Genomic DNA, 23124 nt, shown 5'->3' on the forward strand with positions numbered 1-23124 from the left:
ACCAGTGGATCGGACGAGACGGATACAGCATCACTGTGGCCGTTGCGCTCAACTGGGACCCCACTTAATGGCGCAAACGGAAACACCGATGTAACATTCCATTCCATCATAAGACTGCCATAAACTCTTTGTGCAGAATGGCTCAATTTCTGCAAAGTTTTGTAATATTAATGACCTGTGCGTTTTTCTCAGGTTTTCCGTTTAATAATTTGCTGTTGTAATATGTTAAATAATTTCAAAATTAATCAAAGCTAACGCTCATTTACATGCCGCTCACATTATTCCGTAATTTACTTACAAAATGAAAGATTTACATTTTTCAACTCGTGGTTTTTGCGCTTCGCTGTGCTTAGATCGCTCTTGAACGTACTGATTCTTTGTATGCAACTAATGCAAGGAAGAGATTGCAAAATTTTGTTATCGGTGGGCTTCCGCACAACATCCATTTCGCAGACCAACCGCATGCAGAAAGTTACTTTTGGATAGGTAAATGACTGGGCGCTTGACATTCCTGAGGCACTGAAAGCTTCCTACTTCTTTGTACCTATGCCTGTGAACCAGAATTTGCAATTTCTGACCACAATAAAATTTGTTTGTCACCAAATTTAGATACACAGATAAAACTATGTAAGGACGTGACTTAATCTTAGATGCAGTAATAATTTCCTGTACGTCAAAGCGCTGATTAACGACTGTTGCATCTGATAGGGTATAATCAGATGCGCTTCAAGTTCTTCAACCTTGAACGAAACGTAGCACCAGTGGCCGGCTACAGAGTATATAACTGCCTGGTGATAGCAAATGCAAACGTAGTGCAAGGACTAAAACGCAATTGCAATAGTGATCTGACACAGCGAAGTGACGCAATTTGCAAAACTGTCCGCGGCTTCGTCCTTCCTCTCCATAGTCGGCTCTGTAATTTTTCGCTCCTCTGTTCACTGGGGAGTAATGATAGGAATAAGTTTTTCAGAGCACGAAACTCTGATTGGTTTATGACCAAATTTATGAAACCTTATTTTATTGTATGGCCAATTTTCTATGTTGGGCTTGTTTTGCAAAGGTTATTTTAATTTCAGACTCAGTATTTTTGATGTAGCACAAGTCGCAGTACCGCAGTACTAATTTTTATACTTAAGTCCATATTAGTTTGGAGTAAGGACAAACTTTGGATTTATAATATGGCAGACCCAATTTAGCGAACAGATTGATTCGTTCGATCGCGCTAATATATTTTTAAGAAACTGACACTGTTTGGCCGGGTCTTGGCGCAGGAACTTTCCGATTATAGCATAGGTTATTGTTCGTTCTTTCTGGGTACTTGCATTAGTGTATCCACTTGCTTTTGTTCGTGGTAATATACTGTAGATCTAAAATCGGGATATCCAAACATTATTACGTCGCTGATGCATTACGTATGACAAATGGCTCATTTAATTTGAACCATGCAATCGCTCTGTGACAAATACCGTTAAATAAGCACTTTGGATGACAACATCACTAACGTAGTGTACGGGCTAAAACCATCGCTAAGATCCAGAGTAATAAAACTTAATTACACAATATCTGCTGTAATTAATTGTGACACCTTCCATTTTTGGTCGTTCAACAGTTAATTCCGCTCCGCATTTTTTTTGTGTAGAACACAAGTGGTTGGCAGCTCCTGTTTTTAAATTACATGAAAGAAAGCAATAATTAGAAAAACAAGTGCAATAAAGGAATTAAAATGAAAACTGAATACTCGCGGCATAAACTGATTTCATGTAATGCCTAAAGTCGCGGCAACGTTACAGACTTTTCAAGTTTACACTTGGATGCGTATTTTGGCGCAATGTCTCCGATGCAATACTTGCATCGGGTATTCTTTCGCTACTTTTGAAGTATTCGAAATGTTTTTGCAGCCAACAGGGCATGTTTCCGTAAAGATACGAATGCGTGGCACTCCTTCCGGTCGATATATGGTCACGGTTCTCGGCTGCGGTGATTCACTTGTCATTTCTGCTCGTTCTTTCTGCGGCGAAATGTCCTTCGACTAGTTGTCCTCGACAGAACGGACGACAGTGTCCTTCCCTAATGATTTAAGCGAAGTGTCCCAGTACATGGTTCGAAATTCCGGTACATGCCGAAAGCTTTCACTTTCCCACATTCCCAGATTAATGAGAAAATGACGTTATTTCACGAAGTGATTTGTGCAGCAACCTTATATTTTTGCCCGTGCAAACGGTTTTCATGTACCAACGTATGCCAATAATCGCTCCGCTATAGGGGCAATACAATGTCATAGACACTGTAAAAAAACTATTTGGGAGTGCAAAGTGAAGTTTTCGTACATGTACCCGAATTTATTACCATGTATCGGGTCATTTCCCGTAAGTGATTCCTTGGATACTGCGTCTCCGATGACAGTCAACCAAAATCAAAAGCGAACTGGCCAACGTGGTTTGCCTTGGAATCGACTACATAGGTGCATACAGAGAAAGTCTGAAGAATGTTTCGAAGTTTGCGGAAGAATAGCAAAGCGTAATGGTTTCAGTTTGTGGCAGTGCGTTGATACGTGGTCGATGTTCCCGTTGAAAACTGATACGAGTACATTAAAAACCCTAGTGTCATGATACTGTTATACCATATATATACTGTGCTTCAGTTCCACATTTCTGAAAATGTTGAAATACTGTGGACATGTAGAATTGTAATATGGTCTTACAACTTGTGACACAAGTGTCAATAAACAAAACAAGCGGGCCAGGTACAGATCCAGCGGTTGGTTAGCGTTGATAATGCGGTTTAAGTCATGCACACAAGTTGTGACGCCAATGCTAATGATGGCCATGATAATTGTCCGGATTAAGCGCCATGACACGCAGCAAGGATAAGCGTTCCATGCCAAGTCTCCGGTGTATCAGTGGTCAGATGGTTGAACAAAACAAAATTCCTTCGGACTTTGCAGTGCAACGAGAAAACAAATGGAAATGCGCGACAGTTTCTCCAGCTGCAAATCCTGAAGACCGTCCATGCACCACTCCTTCCCGCGATAATGCGCCGACGGACGCGGATCAATCGACTGCGTCGCATTCAGTATCTGCAATATCAATCCACGATCAGTGTTGTTTTTGTAGTAAAAAAGACCAAGGTCAGTTCTTATTTCTTAACCTTACATCGGTGAAGAGATGGCACTGCCGGTGGAATTGTGGCTAGAAGTGTTCGTGCACTTGGACACGGTGACGCAGACGAAACTGCTCGCGGTATGCGCAGTGTGGAACGCGATGATGGATACACCGGCTCTGCGTGGCTGTATCCTCGTCGGAGACGCGTTGTGGGACGACATAAAGCATGGATACCGGGCATTCTTATGCTGGGCGGCGGTGTACAAATTGCTTGCGCCCTGGCACACAACACACTGTGATGGACGTGGGAAACGGGTGGATGGAGGGGCACGACATAATGGCAGTGTGCGACATGGTCCGCTTCGTGGCGGACCAGCAAACGGGATTCGACTAAAGAGTCTGCTCTTCCGGCAGTGGAAAATTTGCCTAGAGTTTGATAACCGCGTTAATGATGCTGTCGTTACTGAGCTTACCCGACCGCAGATGAAATTGTCGAAGGCCCTCCGAAGAACAGTCCTATACGCTACCGTTGCAGAATTTTATAATTATGGCAGTGTGGCGGTCTTCCGTGTGATACCATCGTCATGAGCAACTGCCGTTTTCCTTTGAACCACGCTTACGTCTGTGTCGAAGTCCGTTAAACGCGGATGCCAAAGTGTTAATTTTCCTGTGCATTTTGGGACGCAATGGAAGCAGCGCTGCCGGTACCGAATGGCGAGCAGATTCAGAAACTGAACGACGAGAAGCTGCAACAATTACTACACTGTCAGCAAAAGGTGACGTTCGGGGACTATATGTGCGAGCATGATAATGCGTTGCAACTGCTTGTCCGTCTGAAAACCGTACGACAACCGTTACCAGATTCATTCTGACAAAAAAGTTATCCGATAACCCTTACTAAACTACTTTCGTGATTACCCTCGTAAGTATTAAATAACTTTCTTACATTCTTACTCGATAACTCTCTGCCGCTCCCACTTGAGACATGTACCCCAACTGCCCATCTACGAGGTTCACTACGTCAACATGATAGAATGGGTTGTCGCTGTTGCCAGAACACAAGAAAGAGAGTATCCGGCGATTTATTCTCTTTATGAGCGCCTCGGCTTCTTTTGCGGACATCGAGCTAAATTTATCGTCCAGCTGTTCAGTTCGCTTTACGAAGGTTCCTGGACGAACTGGCCAGCGGATGCGTTCGATGGGAAGGAACTCTGTGCACGGCTCTCCGTTGTCCTTTCGTCGCCAGTGCGCTACCGCCCCAATGTGCTGGTGGGGCGAATTTTCACATAAGAAACTGTCTGATTCACCCGGCAACCAAATCCACGACCCAACGGCGTCTCAGGTGGCAGGACTTCCACGGAAAGAACCGAACGGGAACTGTTGCGATCTCGAGGCAGGTCGCACTTGCTGATCTTATTCAGCCGGAAGACACTGTGGTACGGAACGTATTCACGTCGCCGGTTGGGACAGAGCAGATCGATGAAGAGACCGTCGCCGGACACGTCCACTACCCGCCCGTACCGCATCATCCCGTCGTCGCCCAGAACGTCCAGCTATTGTTACGGCCCATTCCGCTTGGCAGGGCTGAAATTTTGAAGATGTATGGCGACCAAAGGAAAAGAAAAGTCCAACCACAGTGTGCACCATAGAGTTCCGTCAACTAAAAGTATGTATAAAAGATAAAACTTATTTTTGATTAGTTGAAGAAGAGCAGTGAAAAACCAGCGGTTGCGACGTGATAGCGATAGCAGTGCTGATGGAAGCAACGATGCACACCGACATCGCATGCTGTACTTACGGTGTTCACCACAATAGCAAGCACTGCATGGACCCGAGTACGCGCTTTGGATTTCCAAGAAATGATGATTAGTACTAACATTACATCTCTGGCGGCACTGGAAAGTCGAAGCGGCTGCTACTAACGGTTGACTGAGCGATTTAATGTTAGCCGAGTACTTACATAAAATTGGCGTTAGCCGTGTATTGTACATAAAATAGCATAGAATACTAACACAAGTACTGGGCGCTGGCGGGAAGTTCGAATGCAGACGATTAGAAGATAATAATGCGTGGTACCCAATCAGCGCGCGATGTGGTAGTTGTATGTACAATACTGTACATACGTACGTATGGTCCTAGCGCCTCGCAGCCGCACGTCGGTAGAAGTGTGAATGACAACATGAAGTCATGAACATTACACATTAATTTTTACACACCGTAGCAGGAGAGCTGTTTAAAAGGTATGGGCTGCATATGGCAGCGGAAATCTACCCCAGTAAAAAGGGAAAAAAGAAAGGGAATTAAATGCGGTTTACTGGTTCACAACAAAAAAGCTTCGTTCACTACAGAAAGTTTTCGCTCCGCGTTTCTTGTCGTCCGTGACTAGCTTAGGCGACTAATTTCGATTGACTCATTGTGCCACTACCAGGTCTGGAAGAAATCCAGATCACACTGGACAATGGTGGTTGGAGCACTCCACTTCTGACTTTGCATTGAACACTCAGCTTTGCCAAATAAACTACCATGGTCTGTGGTGTATTAGATCAGTGCGTCTGCAAAAACATCCAATTGCAATTTGATCACATTTGAAACTGATTTACAAAGCAGTTAGAGTGCTAGAGAGACAATTTTAAACCGTGTTATTAACATTAACTCCTAAATAATAGTGACACCAAGCAAAATGAGAAGCTTCTGTTGGAAAATCAGCGGTTATTTCAGTGTAAGTTGTCATCCTGGATCTGCCTACATAGTTTTCAAAGTGTGACCTTTTCAGATGATAATGTTGTCGTGCATACGTAATCCCGTGGAACAAACGCAGCACGCGTATCGTCTCAAGAGTGGATGTATTGTGTGAGGCCAGCTGGATACGTAACTGCGGATATCCACCGCGAGCGGATCAGTGCGCGAGGAACCGACGCGAATTTTGGACAAGCGACAGAGCGGACAGGTAGGTGGTGGAGCGCTGTTGAAGCATGTGACCGCAAAGGAGGCCATCTTCTAATACAGCCGACTGTCTTGCTGTTCCCGTCGGTTGGGAGATAAACATCGGCACTACACCGAATAGGGGAGGAGACAAAATGATGGCGATTGACTGTATTACCGGCAGCCAGCGTGAATGCAGTCGCTGCAGCATCACCTTCCGGTGGCGTGAGTGGTTGTTTTTGTGAAATGGACGGGGATTTATGAAATGATCCACGTGATGGTGATTCTGGAACCGATAGGAATTGCCTGGGAACCGACGAAGGTGGCTCTGGAAGCGATGAGTCAGAAACGGAACATGCGGATAAAGCAGTCGTAAAAGCGAATGGCCATTCGGTTCGACGACTAATGCCTGTGAACGCATAATTTTTTCGTAGTTTTCTTTGGTCATCAATCTCAGTGATGAATATACGAAACTTTTAACAGGCAGTAGCCATCAAAATACAATAAGGGGCAAACTCGGGCTCACATGCCATATACGCACCATATATATGCCGTATATACGAGGTATATACAGTATGTTATTATTTATTTATTATGGCATATATATGCCAACCGGGCAACGCCGCTTCCGTATTCGGAACCATGGAAGGAGCGGCAGCGTTAAATGAACTTTTTTTTTGAGTGACAAGAACTGTTTTCGATTTTTAATTGTATTCGTGTTCTGTGAAATAAAAATCGCATCATTCATATCTGTTATACATGTATATTTCCCACTTTAAGTTCTGACACCATAACGGTTGAAATTGTGAAATTCGAATTATCAGAAAATGTGCAATGCCGATATACCATCAGATTTCCTTTACTAAAAGGTGACTTTCTCGTAATTAAGAGTTGCCGTGAAGTGATAAATACACTGATTGAAACTTTTTGTTCGTAGTTTAGTTGAGGCGGGGAAAACTCTCGCGCGCAGTCATTTCGTATAATAATAATAGCTGCCAAAGTTTGTACGTATTAGCCAAACGTGACGAGATTTACGACGGCCGAGTGGTTCGAGTAGAAGTATCGTAGTGCAATGGTTTCAGCTGCTGCAAAGTATTGAACAGTGAACAATTACGCCTGATTGTGAAAAGCATATAGTCAATACTTACGTGTGTACTGTTATTTAATAATAATTCTAACATAAAACCCAACCACTTTTTTTGTCCCAGACGTCTTGGTTTTTACAGCTGTCGTGCATAATGACGAAAACCTTTAATGACTGCAAACATAAATATTTTGGGAAAAATCGCTAGCTCACCGCAGGAAAGAAGCAGCAGCAGCTAAGCAGAAAAACTACTATAGCAAAAAAAAACTGGAAATCTGAAAAGACTGGAGAGATAAAAATTTTGGGAAAAACCTGTACCTCACTATATTAGCTATACCTTTTATATACGGCATTTATCGGTACGAAGCTCCTGTGATTCTATCTGCAGTTACGAATTAGGCAATCACATCACCTGTAATAAAGGGCCATTTCAGATGAGAACTTTACGTGCTTTACGCACTAAATGCATCGTGCAAAGTTTTTCTTGCGCGTTGGATCACAGGCTAATAAAATAGCCACGATGGTTCGCACAAGAAGAGCTACAGAAGAGAAAAACCTTATTATACATTAACACAGTATTGCAGGCGTGGTTGTTTTGCATTTTTATTAAATTTAGGCTTTTGAGCGATTTATCTGCATCGACATGGCGCAATAGGGGGCTATCTTATCGGAAACCCGGCGGCAGCCTTTTCGGCACCATATGTAACTGGTCACTGCAAATATACTAAAGGAGCAATTTTATCGTTTCCGTATACCATGTATGTGTCATTGTGTAAGAATGCATTGTGGCCAGTGTTTTATTACCTGATAAATTCCCCGGGTTATCGCATTTCAAACAACTGCTTGTTCAACACATTCCATTGTTGCAGTATTTCGAGGCAAATACACTTTAATACAGTAGATCCCAAGAACTGACAATCAAAGTGGATTATACGTGATTAAACGCGTTTGAACAGGAACAGTGTAATTCCCTTCGTGGCCGACAAACTCCGCCCTGCGGCGCGCCGATTTGCCGGCTGTCAATCCGGCCGTTTATGATTAAAACAGATGCGGCTTGGGCGTCTGTTGTTGCATTTCGATATTTCTTCGTGCCGTTTTTCTGTTCCGGTCTTTTCTCTCTCTCCACTCAATTTATATGATATTTTAACTCACTAATATCATCGACATAATTTTATTTTTAAAATTATTTCCGATTTGTTCTGAGTTTATTCACGCCGGATTTTTTTTATGTACTTATGCAGCGCGCTCTCACTGCGACAATTTTTAATTACAGTCGCGAATTTTTAACGTTTCTTTTTATTCTTAATCACGATTAAACTATCGCTACATCCGCGGATTAAAAATAAATCGCAATATGGTATAGTGGAGTTTTTCCTCGTCGATTATTTTTTTCGCACGTCCGCTCGATTGGAAACCGGAAGTGGTCCGCAGAGGAAATATTGTTCCATTGGAGCGTGCATAATTCTAATCCCTGGGAAGAATAATGATAGCCAATAAAATGTTCCTGCCGCTGGTCATACTGTCCTATTTATGTGTGCTATCGAACGGTAGCGCGGGTATCCGCGCCATCAACGCCGATATTATCTTGCGGGATATGCCCATGCAGGATGAATCAGCGGCCACCGGTAGTGCGTGCTGTGCAGCGCCTGTCTCTGACTCACCCAAGGTAAACACGGGTTTTTATTACGCCGGCGCGGGTGCTACATTTAAAAATTGATATTCTGCGGTAAACTTCAAGTGATGCGGGTTGAGCGCACTTCAGCGCAAAGGAGTGGCATACATAAAATTCGGTAACGATTTATGATGTAATAACTATCTGATGCCGGGTTTTCGTCGAACAAAATTAAAAATCGATTTACCTTTTTTGTTAATACAGCCAGTTTTTTAGTGATATTTAATTTGCAATTTATTAACCAATGATAATTGTTAGTTAATAAATGACCGATATACTATTTCGTTTGTTTATTCTTTATTTATTTTATTCCGTTGTATTGCTCGAATAATTTGGTAAGTTTCCAAAGTTGGTGTTTCTGTCAGTTAACTCAGTCTCCCAATAAAACTAAACTTTTTTCTGTATTTTGTCTATCGGCGAAAGCCGGTCTTAAGCGTGATTTTTTCCTAATCTGTATCGGTCATTCACTCTAGTGTTTTGGTACAAAGACGTTTCTTTGAACTTAATTTTCAAAAACAGCTGTAAACGTGACAATCCCTTATCAGCTGTGGCCGAAGAAAAACCAGTTTTTTATATGTACCGATAATTATCATGACGTTAAACGTCGTCAAACGTGACAAAGTGGTCATTCTGTTTGACCATGTCTGTAATACAAACTTCCGGCAATAACCATGTTATTTTGTTTACTCTTCTTCGATTTCTGCGCTAGTTGCAGCCTGTTGAAAAATACTTGTAATTAAATTATTATCAATATTTTTGAATAAAGTAAATTAAAATTTAACGAAAAATGTATAAAAAATAAAAAAATAGTAAATTAAAGTTTAACTGCAGTGATATATGTATATCACTGCAGTTAAATTCATTAACTTTAACATGTAACCACGGAAAAATAAATCTCAAATAATTTGCGCCGTATATGCAAACTATTACGTGATTATATTTTCGAATTTTTATTATGTATTTCTCTGATTTTTAACAGATCCCCAGCAGCGCATTATGGGAGCTGTCACAAATGACCAACGAGGATTTTGTGAAGAAATACAGTCCCGATGAAGAGACCATGCCGCCGCCTCCGGGCAACGGCCTGGTGGTAATCCAGGCGGCAGAACGGATGGGGGTACCAGCAGCCCTTCCGCCGGCCACCCGGATGCGGGAGTCGTTTACGGCTGAACTGATTCCTGATGAGAAATTCGTTAATCTCGATAATCATTCACCGCATTATCTCATGGCGGCCAGCGGCGACCAGGAGCCACCAGCAACCAACTTCCGGTTCAGTCGTATTTTGACGGTCAACGCACGTACGTGATTAATGGATATCAATATACCCATATTTAAGAACTGGTGAAATGGACTAGATATTTTTAATTATGGCCAAGGTTTGCGTTGCTATAAACTGAAGTTTAAAAATTTAATTGCTGAAGTTTTTTAATTGTTGAAATTTCTTATTCGTTAAAACTATTATTTACTGCAAAAATTTTAAATTAAAAATTTAATTTCTAAATTGGTAAATGACAACGAAAAATTATTCGTGACCAAGCAAAACTGGAATCTAAATGTTTAAAATAACAAAAAAAATAAACAAGTATAAATAAAATAGTAAAACAATTCCGTTATCGGTGGGTGTACATGCTTTATTGCGTTTGTTTACAGCGGCAGTGGAAATCGTTCAAATGGCGGATAATGCGCGTTGTGTTCCTAACGATGGTAAGCGAAGATGAACTTTTGATATTAGCTCAATACAGAATAAGTTTTTTTTCGAAAATTTTTTAATTAAAAATAAAATTTTTTAACTAAAACTAAAATATGAAAACGAGGTAAGATTTTTTTAAGTGCATAAAAATTAAAATTAGATTTGAAGATTCCTGCTGATGGTTTTTGATGCGCACTTTGTCCTGTGATATCAGAACAGAATTCATTTTTGTTACCGGTCATGTGTTGTGTGATGCGCACATCGGACTGCCTTGAGTGCGGATATAAACGCTGTAATATCGATCAGACTGATTAATGCGCCGTAGATTCGCCGGTGTCATCATCGGCTAAAGGTCAACTTCATCAACCACATATATATGCAGTGCTATATACATACGTACTGGATACACATATATAGCGGCTGTGTCTAATTTATTATATTTGTTGACGTGTTGACAGCGGTGGTGCCATTGCCGAAACCAAACAACCATTCCCTGGTGATTTATCCACAGTGTACCACGGTTAAACAATGCGGCGGATGTTGCGGTGACTCAGGACTGGTGTGTAAACCAACGGCCCGGCAAAACATTAAACGGAAGGTTGGTGCCGCAAATATCAGAAGGTTTAATTTTGTCGTCATCAATGTACATGTTTGTTTATTTCCTGGCTTTGGATCATAACAGATATTTACTCTTGATCTCATGTTTTCAATTCAGAAAACCGTGGTTTATTAAGTTACATATTTACGTAATATTATTTGCTGAAAGAAACTTACAATAAAAAGCAGCCTTGCTTCCTATCCGCATCAAAAATTTTTATGTTTGAGTTGTGGGAATGGGAAAAATATTCAGAAACAAATATGTTATTCAGGAACATCATTATATTATTTAAAACAGATTGTTATTATCAGAAATTTATACGTTAGTTTGAGAAATAGGAAAAATATTCTGAGATGATTAAAGTATTCAGAAACATTATCGCAATATTTAGAAAAATAGCAATAGTGCCAGAAATTTAGGCGTTAAAGTTGAGAAAATCGGAAGGTACGTTTCCAGAAATAAAATGTTTCCTGTGGCCCAGAATTAGGAATAAACGAAAAAGGAATTTTCGAAAAACATTATCTTGAATCATTATGTAATTTTAAAAAAATTATATTTATCAGAAACTTAAACGTTAGAATTTGTGTGAATCGGAAAAAGGTTCCGAAAAAATTTAATCGATATACTAAAAATAAATAATTATAGTAATTCCAAATTTGATCTATTAATTCAGCTGACTAGATAATTTTGTGGAAATGACTGTAATTTGCAATAATAATACAGGCTTCGCATTTGGCCTACATAAACGGACGTTTGCGCGTGGTGGACAGCAACGTGGTAGTGTCGCTGGAGGAGCACACGGAGTGCGCGTGCGTATGCCGGCAGAACGCCAGCGACTGTCATGTCAATCAGGTGTACGAGGCCGCCAGCTGTCGTTGTACCTGTCGCAATCCGGAAAAGGCCGCTAACTGCGGTCCCAACCGCATCTGGGACGCGGAGCGCTGCGAATGCAAATGTCCCAACTCTAGCGGTACCTGTCCCGTCGGTTTCTTCTTTGAATCCGGTTTCTTCTGCTCGTAAGTCTGATATTTCCGTTTTGGTACTGAAAGGGACAGATTGTTGTTCTGACGTTTAGAAATACTGGAACAGCCATACCGCAGAGTTGTAGCTTTATTTCAAAATCCCTTATTATCGTTTTCATTTTTAAAAGGCTTTTTATATGCTTTTAATATTTATAGATATGTACTTCCACGTTAAATTTGTAAATTTGTTTCAAAATAAATAATAACTTGAAAAAAACTTACTAACCACGTTTATACATATTTGTACGAAAGTTACAAGCAGTTGTGCTGCGCGATTCATTAATCGGGGATTCTCAGTATATCTGTGCACAATTCTTACTCGTACATGTGAATATTTTTAGCACAAATAATCTGGCTGAATCAGTTTTGTGAATCTTCAAGAAATGCTCGTACCGTTCGCTACATTTTTGTTAAATCTTCGCTTCTTTGAATAAAAATGAAAATAATTTTTCTTAATAACTTAAGAATTTTTATTGTTTTATCAGTTTTCTGGGTGGATCTGACGTTTAACTTTAGCAAATGGCCTTAATTGTACTAGATAATGTATATCCAGGCACATAATTTATATTAAAAATTAATTGGTCCAATTATTAATGTTTTCCGTAAAGTATACACAAAAAACATTATAATAATTTATCTTTCCATTACTGCTTTTGTATACCGGTACCGACATCATAAGCAAAAAAAGTTGATACAACAATATTTTTAAAAAAATTTCTTATGTGTTTGCTTTACATATCCATATATGCAGCAAAGAATCCAGAAACATATCCGTAGTTTCCAGTTTCTGCAGACCATGTCTTTTTCTCTTTGCCAGATGTTTACCGAACAGTGGCTACCGGCAGAGCAAATCCGCGGCCGCCGTCAGCCATGCGCTAAGCCCAGCATGGACGAACCCGTCAGTCATGTCGTCAACGCCAGCTGACGGTGTCCGTCAGGATGCCGGCTTTATACCGCGCCGTAAACTGCGCAACGGCTAAACACCCGGCTGCATACGTGGGGTGATTCCATTTCCAAATGTCGGATCCAGGGAATTATGTTGATCCGTTAAATACCCTGTCAAACGTTTGTGCGACCGCGCTTGCACGCACCGCTTGCACCCTGTGCCGTACAAGGGTGTTCCTTTCATTCACGCTGACCTCATTGGGTTCGTAATCTGGACATTACGGCTCAGTATTTTTTGTTACTTTCGCGGGTTCTTGCTGGCTAAGAATCACATATGGGCAGCTGCTTTTTTTGGCTTTCTTGAAGGGCGCGAAAATGTTATTAATTTTGGGGGCTTTTTTATTTGCGGCTTATGCTGGCCGGTGTTTTTTTATTGGCATGCTTTTGACTATTCAGATCATTGGAAACGATTTGTGTCGCGGAATTTTATGTTACGATTATGAAAAATACTATCCGAAAGAATGCAAAACCGTACAGTAAAACTAGTACATGTTTTGGTACAAAGTGCACTTCTAATACCGCACGGTTTGTCACCGAAAAACCAACCCAGATATCAAGGGAAGCGACCCGGTATTGTACATGGTAGTAGATTGTACGTACCTAACTCGTTTAAATGCAGAAAAACCTTCACTTTCGTGCACTCCGATACACGTTTTTGCTTTGTTTTATGACATTTTGTAGCCAGATGATGGGTATACGTAGGCGTGAAATCATTTGTTCGCGCAACATCCGGTTCGGAAGTTTTGGCTACACGAAAATTCGATAAAGTTTAAATGTATTGAGGTGCAATAAAAGTCTCAATATTTGCAGATCTGCTTTAAGTTTCGCGTATAAGCGCACGTGAACATGAAGATCGTTTTTGCACCGAACGACTACATATTACAGTATTTTTCAAATTTTAAAAAGAATTTTAACATTTTAAAAAATGATGCAGCTCTAGCTTGGTCTACTAAAAACGATCTTCATTCATACGAGTACCGCATACGTGCATTTATGTACAGACTACAAAGTTTACAGAAAAGCGGTTCATAATAAGACTTTTAGTACACCTGAATGCATTTAAAAATTTTGGAGTGTTCTAACAGAAACAGCCATAACTTCCGAACCGGATGTTGCGCGCACAAATAGTTTTCACGCCTCTGTATTCGCTTAAGCTTCCGTGATTTTTTTGCTGTTGTACACAAATCATCTGGCTACAGAATGTCATAAAACAAAGCAAAAAAGTGTTTGGGAGTGCGAAAAAGTGAAAGTTTCCTTGCAAGTACACGAATCTGGTACCATCTACCGGGCGCTTCCCTTAAATGAATTTTATGAATGCAGTCTGTGTTAATACGCGGTTTGGGCCCGTGTAGTAAGCTAAATTCGGAGCGTGAATGTAAGAATCCGGTGAGGTACAGCACGGACCGAGTCACGCCTAGTAGAATAATGCAATATCACCGTTTTGATCTGACCGTAAATAATCTACGTAAAGTTTACGGAAGCCTAATGCACGAATAAAGAACTTGGGCAAATGTTCAAAACTGCAGACCGTGTACGTAATACGCAGACGTCATATGTAACGTTTATAGCGCTACAAATCGTAAGCCAGATATATTACATATCGGTTCGTTAATAGAGAACTCAGTTTGGTTAACATTCATGTCCTCTACTCCCAATGGAATCGGCTGTGCACAATCGATGGGGACTTGGTCACTCAGGTAATAAGTTGTATCCAAAGCTAGGGGCAACCATGACATACGCTCCGCTGTTCGTTATTGCTGGCGAAAATTTAGCGATATTATTGTGGTTATCCCACCATCGTCGAAAACAGAGCCAATTCGCAACTGCAGTGCAGGTGAAACAGATAATTGCGCATCCGCTGCGTGAACCCAAGCGACCGCAGCCACCAGTCACCGCCAGCCTGCTGTTCCGCGAGTATGCAACGTTTTCACAGAAAATTGCAATGAGACAAAAATTAGCGACGGCAGATCGTTAAAGGTGCCGTCCTCCCGTGTCTAAATCGTCGTATTCCAGAACACAATCTGCCTCAGCTTCTGCGACCTTTCAAAATCCGTTTTCCGGATTTCGAGAGCGGAGTATCCCGAAACCATAACCTCAATAAAGTTCGCCAAATATACAGTAGGTCACGCAGCTTTGCAGTGGCTCGTTTCGAATCTTCGTACAAGTTTACATTAACGATGCGCTTGCGGTGCGCAATGTGACGCTCTGCCATTTTTTTATTAGCAGGTAGCAAGCATGTAAACCCTACGTTCAGATTTAGTTGTAAGCGGCTGCATGCGACTTACGCAGATCCGACTTAGTTTAAGCGTCGAATATTTCAGCCTAATGAAAAATATGGGAAAGTAAGTTTCTTTACAGTGTAACGCTTTTCGGCGGCTTTTGGAACGCTCGCTGCCCACACGACTCTGTAAGAGCAGTGTAACAAGTTTCACAAATCGTGGTTACTGCAGCTTTTTGAACATTTGCCATTTAGAGTGCAACAGCTAATTTATAGTTCAGTCCAAGACCGTAATCATAAAAAGCGAGTAGGTTCTGAAAATTTCTACAGTTGAAAATCAACTATTACGGAGCGTGATCATATTCAAAAAAATCCAGATATCGAAACTGCATAGTTAAAATGCATAAGGTGTGGATTATAACAAATTATGTAGAAGACCGTTAAATCAAATTGTTCGATATCGATTCGCTGACGAGCCAACTAAGTTTTACAGAACTTGTTTTTGTTGGGATTTTCCGGACGCGGCTTGTACGCGTAGCCCCAACCGGTCCAGAAGCATTCGGATCCTTCCCATGCCCAGTTGCAACATTTGGGGGGTGCCGGTTTTGGTTTCGGGGGCCAAGCATCAGCTGCACCAGTCATCGCTTGCACAAGCAACTGTAATACGCGAATCGTAAAACGGTTTTAACAATTATATTTATTTGCTTGTTCATTACATACCAAACCCAGCAAAATTCCAGCCATGGAGACCTTTCCCATCGGTGAATGCATATTCGCAGTACGGAAATCTGCGTCGGAACACTTACTCTAGCGTAGAAAATATCAAGTTTGTGTAAAAGAAAGATCTTAAAAAGGTTTTGTCTTCGTCATAAAGAACAAATTACTTAAAATTCAAAATAAATGTTGTATTACTAAAACATTTAGTACATTTAACTGCTTCACAAGGTATATTATAAGTTATTCTGGCCTTTAGCAGTACTCGTACAGAACGACAACAATATCGCCTCTTACTTACCCGAACAATACAGGCAGAAACAGCACAACGGTAACCAACAGTGCGTATTTGGAAGACGCAGTTAAAACGATGGATAACTTCTGTTTACAGTATTTTAATCGAGTTAAACACTGCGAAGGTACAGAAAGCATGTAATGGACAGACAAAGCCAGCCCGATTTCTTTTATACAGATTTCGGCAGCTGTTTCTGTGCGCTTTGAGCTCGCACATTCAAGGAGGTGGCCTTGATTTCCAGTAGTCGGATCCCTCGATCACCTGGAAATTTATTCGTCAAGTGGCAGAGGTTCCGACATGAGCTGCTTGATGCTGTTTTTGCACTTGAACAAAGCAAAGATATTCTGACTTGTTGCTGACTGCCGCAGAATCGCTGATGCTAAAATCGCCATTACGTAGAACCATTCTTTGCAAACACTTGAAAAGTATAAGCAACTGCAGATCGTAGAATATTGCAGGCGAATGCAGCTTTTCCCTTAAACTAGTTGTGCATGAGCGCAAATTTTGCAGAACCGGAAGCCTAGCTGCCACGAAAAAGTTTTTCCAGGTAAACAGTAAACAGGCTTATGCAGGATTAACCATCTTAATATACTGCAATAAAACTAAAGGGAAAAGTTGGATGCGTTTTTAGGCACCCCGTTCCCACCAGCATATATTATGGGCATTATAGACACACCTTTTCGCACCCTGTTCAATGTGTTCATAGGCACCTTTTTTAATTTAAGTCAGCAAGTATCAGCAAAAACAATAAATTGCTGCGGCTTCGCCTCCGCTAATTCATATGGTCCACTACCGGTTTAAAAGATAAATTTCTTTTAACTCAGTACTCTAGTTACTGTATTAACTGCAATAGCAGTTATTGTAAAATTTATTAAAGTAGGACTTGAAATCGGGCTGTTGATGTCTCCATACCAACTAGTAGCTGGCAACTACCACCATTGTCCAGTGCGCGAAATCGCTAAGTGACTCTCCTACTTAAAAATTATCAACTGATACAACACATGCAGTGGGAAACGGTAGCACCTCGGTCACTTAGCGATTTCGCGCACTGGACAATGGTGGTAGTTGCCAACTACTAGTTAGTATGGAGACATCAACAGCCCGATTTCAAGTCCTACTTTAATAAATTTTACAATAACTGCTATTGCAGTTAATACAGTAACTAGAGTACTGAGTTAAAAGAAATTTATCTTTTAAACCGGTAGTGGACCATATGAATTAGCGGAGGCGAAGCCGCAGCAATTTATTGTTTTTGCTGATACTTGCTGACTTAAATTAAAAAAGGTGCCTATGAACACATTGAACAGGGTGCGAAAAGGTGTGTCTATAATGCCCATAATATATGCTGGTGGGAACGGGGTGCCTAAAAACGCATCCAACTTTTCCCTTTAGTTTTATTGCAGTATATTAAGATGGTTAATCCTGCATAAGCCTGTTTACTGTTTACCTGGAAAAACTTTTTCGTGGCAGCTAGGCTTCCGGTTCTGCAAAATTTGCGCTCATGCACAACTAGTTTAAGGGAAAAGCTGCATTCGCCTGCAATATTCTACGATCTGCAGTTGCTTATACTTTTCAAGTGTTTGCAAAGAATGGTTCTACGTAATGGCGATTTTAGCATCAGCGATTCTGCGGCAGTCAGCAACAAGTCAGAATATCTTTGCTTTGTTCAAGTGCAAAAACAGCATCAAGCAGCTCATGTCGGAACCTCTGCCACTTGACGAATAAATTTCCAGGTGATCGAGGGATCCGACTACTGGAAATCAAGGCCACCTCCTTGAATGTGCGAGCTCAAAGCGCACAGAAACAGCTGCCGAAATCTGTATAAAAGAAATCGGGCTGGCTTTGTCTGTCCATTACATGCTTTCTGTACCTTCGCAGTGTTTAACTCGATTAAAATACTGTAAACAGAAGTTATCCATCGTTTTAACTGCGTCTTCCAAATACGCACTGTTGGTTACCGTTGTGCTGTTTCTGCCTGTATTGTTCGGGTAAGTAAGAGGCGATATTGTTGTCGTTCTGTACGAGTACTGCTAAAGGCCAGAATAACTTATAATATACCTTGTGAAGCAGTTAAATGTACTAAATGTTTTAGTAATACAACATTTATTTTGAATTTTAAGTAATTTGTTCTTTATGACGAAGACAAAACCTTTTTAAGATCTTTCTTTTACACAAACTTGATATTTTCTACGCTAGAGTAAGTGTTCCGACGCAGATTTCCGTACTGCGAATATGCATTCACCGATGGGAAAGGTCTCCATGGCTGGAATTTTGCTGGGTTTGGTATGTAATGAACAAGCAAATAAATATAATTGTTAAAACCGTTTTACGATTCGCGTATTACAGTTGCTTGTGCAAGCGATGACTGGTGCAGCTGATGCTTGGCCCCCGAAACCAAAACCGGCACCCCCCAAATGTTGCAACTGGGCATGGGAAGGATCCGAATGCTTCTGGACCGGTTGGGGCTACGCGTACAAGCCGCGTCCGGAAAATCCCAACAAAAACAAGTTCTGTAAAACTTAGTTGGCTCGTCAGCGAATCGATATCGAACAATTCTATGGTCTTCAATTTTACTCGTACTCTGGTTCATAGCTTCCATACAAGATTGTATTCATCAAATTACGTGTGCGATACACCTAACGCAAAAACAACGAAACTAACTGTATCCGTAACTCATAGCTCTCATTACAGGTCTATAATTTTTTGTCTTTATGCTGAACCTTAGTTTACGTTCTTAATCGCAAGTGTTTAAATACGTGACCTCATGCGGAAACCGAAATTTTTGCATAAACCGTCGTTGATAATTATTGTGTTATGAGATTCCGTAAAAACCAAATGTGAGGTCGATTGCACGAAATACAGATTCTGTCCACACAACAAATTACATTTGCCAGCACTGTAAGCTGTTTTGTAGAATTTGATAACTTTGAAGCGTTAACAGATACATGCGGAATTAATAAGACTGCCGTACTCACCGCCATTAAACAGTAATATTTATTCAAAGCTCACAATTAATGCAAGCTAAACATTATTTGCTGTAGTTATTAATTTTCACAGAGTAAACACCACACAAACAGTATGCAGGTATTTAAACAGAGCTTCAGCATACTGGCTCATGAGCAGAAAATTCGGTTTGGTTGACATTCACGTATTCTGATCCCAAGGGAATCGGTTGTGCACAGTCTATGGGGATCTGGTCAGCCGGATAAAAGGTATACTGGGAGTGAGGAACAGCCGTCAAAATCGCCGTTTTTCCGTGTCCCACGGCTGGCGAAAATCTCACGGTATTGTTGCTATTCCACCATCTTCGAAACCAGGCAAACTCGCAGCTGCAGTGCAGGTGAAAAAGAAAATCACGCATTCGCTGCGCGAATGCCACCGGCCGCAGCCACCAGTCACCTTCAGCCAAATGCTCCTCAAAAGTTCGGAGAGTTTTCAGAGCGAATTCCAATGAAAGGAAAGTAAGTGACGGCAGGTCGGTAAAGGAGCCTTCCTCCAATGTCTGGATCGTTGTATTATGGAACATGATCTGCCTCAGCTTCTTCGACCTTTCAAAATCAATTTTCCGGATATCAAGATCGGAACAGTTGGTGGCCATAAACTCGATGAGGTTGGTTAAATATAAATCGCGCAACTTCGCGGTGCCTCGTTCTGCATCCTCGAGTAAATGGTACTGAATAATGCGCTTGCGTAATGGAGCCATCTCTGCGAAAAGCACCGGAACACGGCCATCTACCTCGAGCGTGACCGGACGAATTGGTAATCGAATAAGGGCATTCACTACGCGCTGGATGCGATCTGAACGTGAGAGGTTTGTTCGGCAATCGGTGTCGGTTTTGAAGGAAATTTGATAAGTTATGTAATTTTTTCTATATTGTTCGTCTTCACACGTGGATGGATAGCACTGGCTAAGTTTCTGTATGACACACTCTTCCGCGGAAAGTGGTTTGATGGAAAATTCCGGATACCGGTCGTCCGCATCTGCAGTGTCACCGGGCCGCCATTTTTCATGGTCTGAAAGTTAAAGCACCTTCTTATTAGCATCTAAGACCGCTTTATGCGCCGCAGCTATTAAGAAGCATCTCGGTATGGCTTACAAAGGTCATCGTTAACTGAGAAACGCTCCTGGCTGAAATCGATGGAGGATGTACCAGTAGGAAAGGGTTTAGCTGCGCAGTCAATAGGCAGATACATTTCGCTTTTATTAAGAGCATGGTTTCCCCAAGCTGACGGGTACATTTGGTACACTTCACTGTAGTTGGCACTTTTCAATAGGTGTTTGTTGTCCCACCAACGGCGAAACCATTCAAACGCCGTGCTACAATGTAGTTCCTTCAAATATGTTCGAATTTCGGCACTAAATGTGGATATCGAAGCCAGTCCCGCTTCCAGTGACAGAACTCGAAGGGCGGGAAGATCAGCGAAGGTATCTTTCTCCAATGACTGAATTGTTCCGTTAAAAAATTCTATGAAACGTAATTTCATCGACTGCCAAAAATCTGATCGCCGAATTTTTAAATTATAACAGCTACCTAGAGAAAATTCTAACAGGTTAGGGAAACGCAGTGAGGACAGTTTGCCGGTAGTGCGAGCGGATACGCAGTTAGACAAGCTTAAGAGAACGACTTGGTCTCGAACGGCAGCCATGTTCTCACTAGTAACTTGCTCGCCATCATCTAGATCGACCAATACCGGTCGCAAGGGGGGCTGTGCAAAGTTCTCAGCCATTTGCTGAATCTCATGTGAGGTGGCGCTGCTGTTGCAGTTGATGTTAAGTACGGGGCTGCTGATGCACCAGCTGAGCGTATTCTCACGCGACCAGCAGTTGTCCGTGTATTGTAGACGGCACTGATCGTGTGCCATTGGCTCAGCAGAGAATATCGGAAAAGGTACCGGTGGAAGAACCGCACTCCAGTTGAAATCATCTGTGTGCAGTGTGCAGTAAATTAACATAAACCAGAAACTAAAAAAGAGAAATAGCGCGTATCGAGAGTCGAGAGTGACATCGACATAGCCCTTATTTGCTGTTTGCCTGAACTTACCTGCTAAAACACTGACGGAAAGCAGAGCAGCAAACATTAAACACGGAATATCCATGATTAATAATAATATGCAGTATCAGTTATGTTATTCATTTATGGTAAAAATTGTAACATTAAATATGCAGCGAATGCCAATCATTTAGTGTGTAGTGGCATATAGCACAGAGCATAGAAAAAGCGTTGAGTAGTCCAATTTGATGACGGCTCTTACTGTAACCAAGAATGTTTATATCATGCTACAAGTACAGTCTGTACAGACACAGTGATAAAGCAGTATTTTAGTATATAATTTTAATGGTTCGTAAATCATATTCGCAGTAAAATGGTAATGTTATTGCTACCTGGATTGAGAAAAACCATTTCACATCCATTATTACCCGCCCCGGCAGCATTGTGGCGGTTGCTTTTCCGGAAATGTTAATTGTAGACTTGATATGACAAGCTGATATTTCGGCGAAGCAAAATCTTCTTTACCTGACATCCTTTTCTAAACCGGCTTTAATTTTATGATTGAAAACGTTGTGCCGCGTCTTGCTGTCGTAAAGAGAATTTTACAGTTTGTCTGCTACCACGAATTCCCGCGCATAAAGTGCAGAGTGGGGAACTGTGCGTCGATAACCGGCTGATTTATTACCCATAATCAACATACTGCAAGAACATTACCGAACCAGCCACTGTGCCGACACAATAATTCTGTACGTAAAGATTTCGAGGAATTTTAAAATGCGATAGTCACCCTACCTAATAATAGCTAACAACCTACTAGATTCCCGCAGTGCGAAAAATGTGCTGTATCCAGATGCGTAATTCAATGTACGAGTATTTACATCCTTTATCGGCAGGGATACAAGTGATAATGAGGGTTTTATATAATTTTCAAACACTCAGACAATGCAGCAGAACTATACAACACGACATCCACGATAAAACACTTCCGGCAACAGCAAAACCTGTACAGAATCTTGAACAAAAATGATATTGCACTCAAACTGAGCTTGCGGCAACACTCGGTTGTTCACTGATCAAATAGGCTCAGTTAGGCCGAGAATACCGTGTCTCGGGTGTCAGGTACGCGAATCCATATTGTGAAAATATCCGCAATGTGAAAAACGCCGAAGTCCATAGTTTTCCTTATTTCAATGTAGGAAACATTAAAATGTTTGAATTTAAACCACCGCATCGTGGAAACATCAGATTCTGAGATTTTTGGCCAGGTCAATGAGAAAATGCTGTGCAAGATGGGACAGTTTTGCCACCTCCAGATCTCCAAGCCATCGACACACCACTTTTTCCCGTGTGTCGTGTTATGTGGTCGTTAATGGAACTAAGAAGTACGCGATTAACTAACGACTCTCCGAACGGGATCGTCGTGGCCACTATCCCTGCCTTGCTCAGTGGGTATCGCAACTCTTGTCTCAACTGTTACAGCGGATCGCAGGAAATACACGGAATCTGGTAGGTTCAGGAACATGAAGATCAGGAGTCCCTAAGCGATTGTGCTGAGATGATACTTCTAACTTCCGGTCGTTACATATGCGGGTCGGACGAAGCACGAGCATACCGTGTTTACCACGCTATAATCCGATATAAATTACGAACGTCGATAATCACAGAAGATGCTTTACTTCGCTAACACACAATCATATGTACAACACAAGGAAAGTTAAAAGCAAGTAGTCGTCAGATCAGAAATCCAAGACTGAAATCCAATCTCTATCGATATTAGTGAAATCTCAGACTTAAATAGACTTCAGAAGTAAAACATCAGATACACCGCTAAGCCATAGATATAACGAATCACAGAACTGATCAATGCTGATA

At 41.4% G+C, this 23124-nt stretch overlaps 2 protein-coding genes and 4 long non-coding RNA genes across 9 annotated transcripts; 2 read left to right on the top strand and 4 right to left on the bottom strand.

Annotated features, from left to right (window-relative positions):
• Positions 1 to 2596: 2596 nt before the first annotated feature.
• LOC129590005 (uncharacterized) lies at positions 2597 to 5026 on the bottom strand. 2 transcript variants are annotated; one of them, XR_008690681.1, is made up of 4 exons: positions 4900 to 5026; positions 4056 to 4761; positions 3153 to 3847; positions 2597 to 3076 (listed from the first exon to the last, which is right to left on the bottom strand). It is a non-coding gene; the product is annotated as an uncharacterized LOC129590005 (long non-coding RNA). The 2 variants fall into 2 exon arrangements; XR_008690682.1 differs by having other exon boundaries at positions 4048 to 4761.
• Positions 5027 to 5128: 102 nt separating this feature from the next.
• Positions 5129 to 7683, bottom strand: LOC129590043 (uncharacterized). The gene is made up of 3 exons (XR_008690684.1): positions 7520 to 7683; positions 5867 to 6432; positions 5129 to 5653 (listed from the first exon to the last, which is right to left on the bottom strand). It is a non-coding gene; the product is annotated as an uncharacterized LOC129590043 (long non-coding RNA).
• A 372-nt stretch (positions 7684 to 8055) lies between these two features.
• On the top strand, positions 8056 to 13543 carry LOC129589966 (uncharacterized). Its single transcript, XM_055484909.1, has 6 exons — positions 8056 to 8773; positions 9759 to 10077; positions 10430 to 10483; positions 10928 to 11067; positions 11791 to 12083; positions 12907 to 13543. Exons 1-6 carry the CDS (start codon positions 8591 to 8593, stop codon positions 13067 to 13069), a joined length of 1152 nt encoding a protein of 383 aa, XP_055340884.1. The 5' UTR covers positions 8056 to 8590; the 3' UTR covers positions 13070 to 13543.
• Positions 13544 to 15500: 1957 nt separating this feature from the next.
• Positions 15501 to 16521, bottom strand: LOC129590048 (uncharacterized). Its single transcript, XR_008690685.1, has 3 exons — positions 16268 to 16521; positions 15973 to 16059; positions 15501 to 15909 (listed from the first exon to the last, which is right to left on the bottom strand). It is a non-coding gene; the product is annotated as an uncharacterized LOC129590048 (long non-coding RNA).
• Positions 16522 to 17995: 1474 nt separating this feature from the next.
• LOC129589977 (uncharacterized) lies at positions 17996 to 19062 on the top strand. The gene is made up of 3 exons (XR_008690676.1): positions 17996 to 18249; positions 18458 to 18544; positions 18608 to 19062. It is a non-coding gene; the product is annotated as an uncharacterized LOC129589977 (long non-coding RNA).
• LOC129589975 (uncharacterized) lies at positions 19058 to 21558 on the bottom strand. 3 transcript variants are annotated; one of them, XM_055484918.1, is made up of 3 exons: positions 21304 to 21556; positions 20359 to 21186; positions 19058 to 20275 (listed from the first exon to the last, which is right to left on the bottom strand). In XM_055484918.1, the coding sequence occupies exons 1-3, from the start codon at positions 21356 to 21358 to the stop codon at positions 19362 to 19364; spliced, it is 1797 nt and encodes a 598-aa protein (XP_055340893.1). In that variant the 5' UTR covers positions 21359 to 21556; the 3' UTR covers positions 19058 to 19361. The 3 variants fall into 3 exon arrangements, with proteins under 3 accessions (XP_055340893.1, XP_055340895.1, XP_055340896.1); XM_055484920.1 differs by having other exon boundaries at positions 20359 to 21224; positions 21304 to 21554; XM_055484921.1 differs by lacking the exon at positions 20359 to 21186 and having other exon boundaries at positions 21304 to 21558.
• Positions 21559 to 23124: the final 1566 nt, after the last annotated feature.

Source organism: Paramacrobiotus metropolitanus, unplaced genomic scaffold (assembly GCF_019649055.1).
Source record: "Paramacrobiotus metropolitanus isolate TYO unplaced genomic scaffold, Prichtersi_v1.0 Parri_scaffold0000038, whole genome shotgun sequence".
Classification (NCBI taxonomy): Eukaryota; Metazoa; Tardigrada; class Eutardigrada; order Parachela; family Macrobiotidae; genus Paramacrobiotus; species Paramacrobiotus metropolitanus.

Excerpts from the sequence above, each read along its gene's own strand:
- LOC129589966 (XM_055484909.1), top strand. The coding sequence starts at position 8,591 with ATGATAGCCAATAAAATGTTCCTGCCGCTGGTCATACTGTCCTATTTA. Across the intron at positions 10,484-10,927 it reads GCGTTGTGTTCCTAACGATG|CGGTGGTGCCATTGCCGAAA; the intron begins GTAAGCGAAGAT and ends ACGTGTTGACAG. Across the intron at positions 12,084-12,906 it reads GAATCCGGTTTCTTCTGCTC|ATGTTTACCGAACAGTGGCT; the intron begins GTAAGTCTGATA and ends TCTCTTTGCCAG.
- LOC129589975 (XM_055484918.1), bottom strand. The coding sequence starts at position 21,358 with ATGGATATTCCGTGTTTAATGTTTGCTGCTCTGCTTTCCGTCAGTGTT. Across the intron at positions 21,187-21,303 it reads TTCCGTCAGTGTTTTAGCAG|ATGATTTCAACTGGAGTGCG; the intron begins GTAAGTTCAGGC and ends CACTGCACACAG. Across the intron at positions 20,276-20,358 it reads CTCAGTTAACGATGACCTTT|ACCATGAAAAATGGCGGCCC; the intron begins GTAAGCCATACC and ends TTTAACTTTCAG.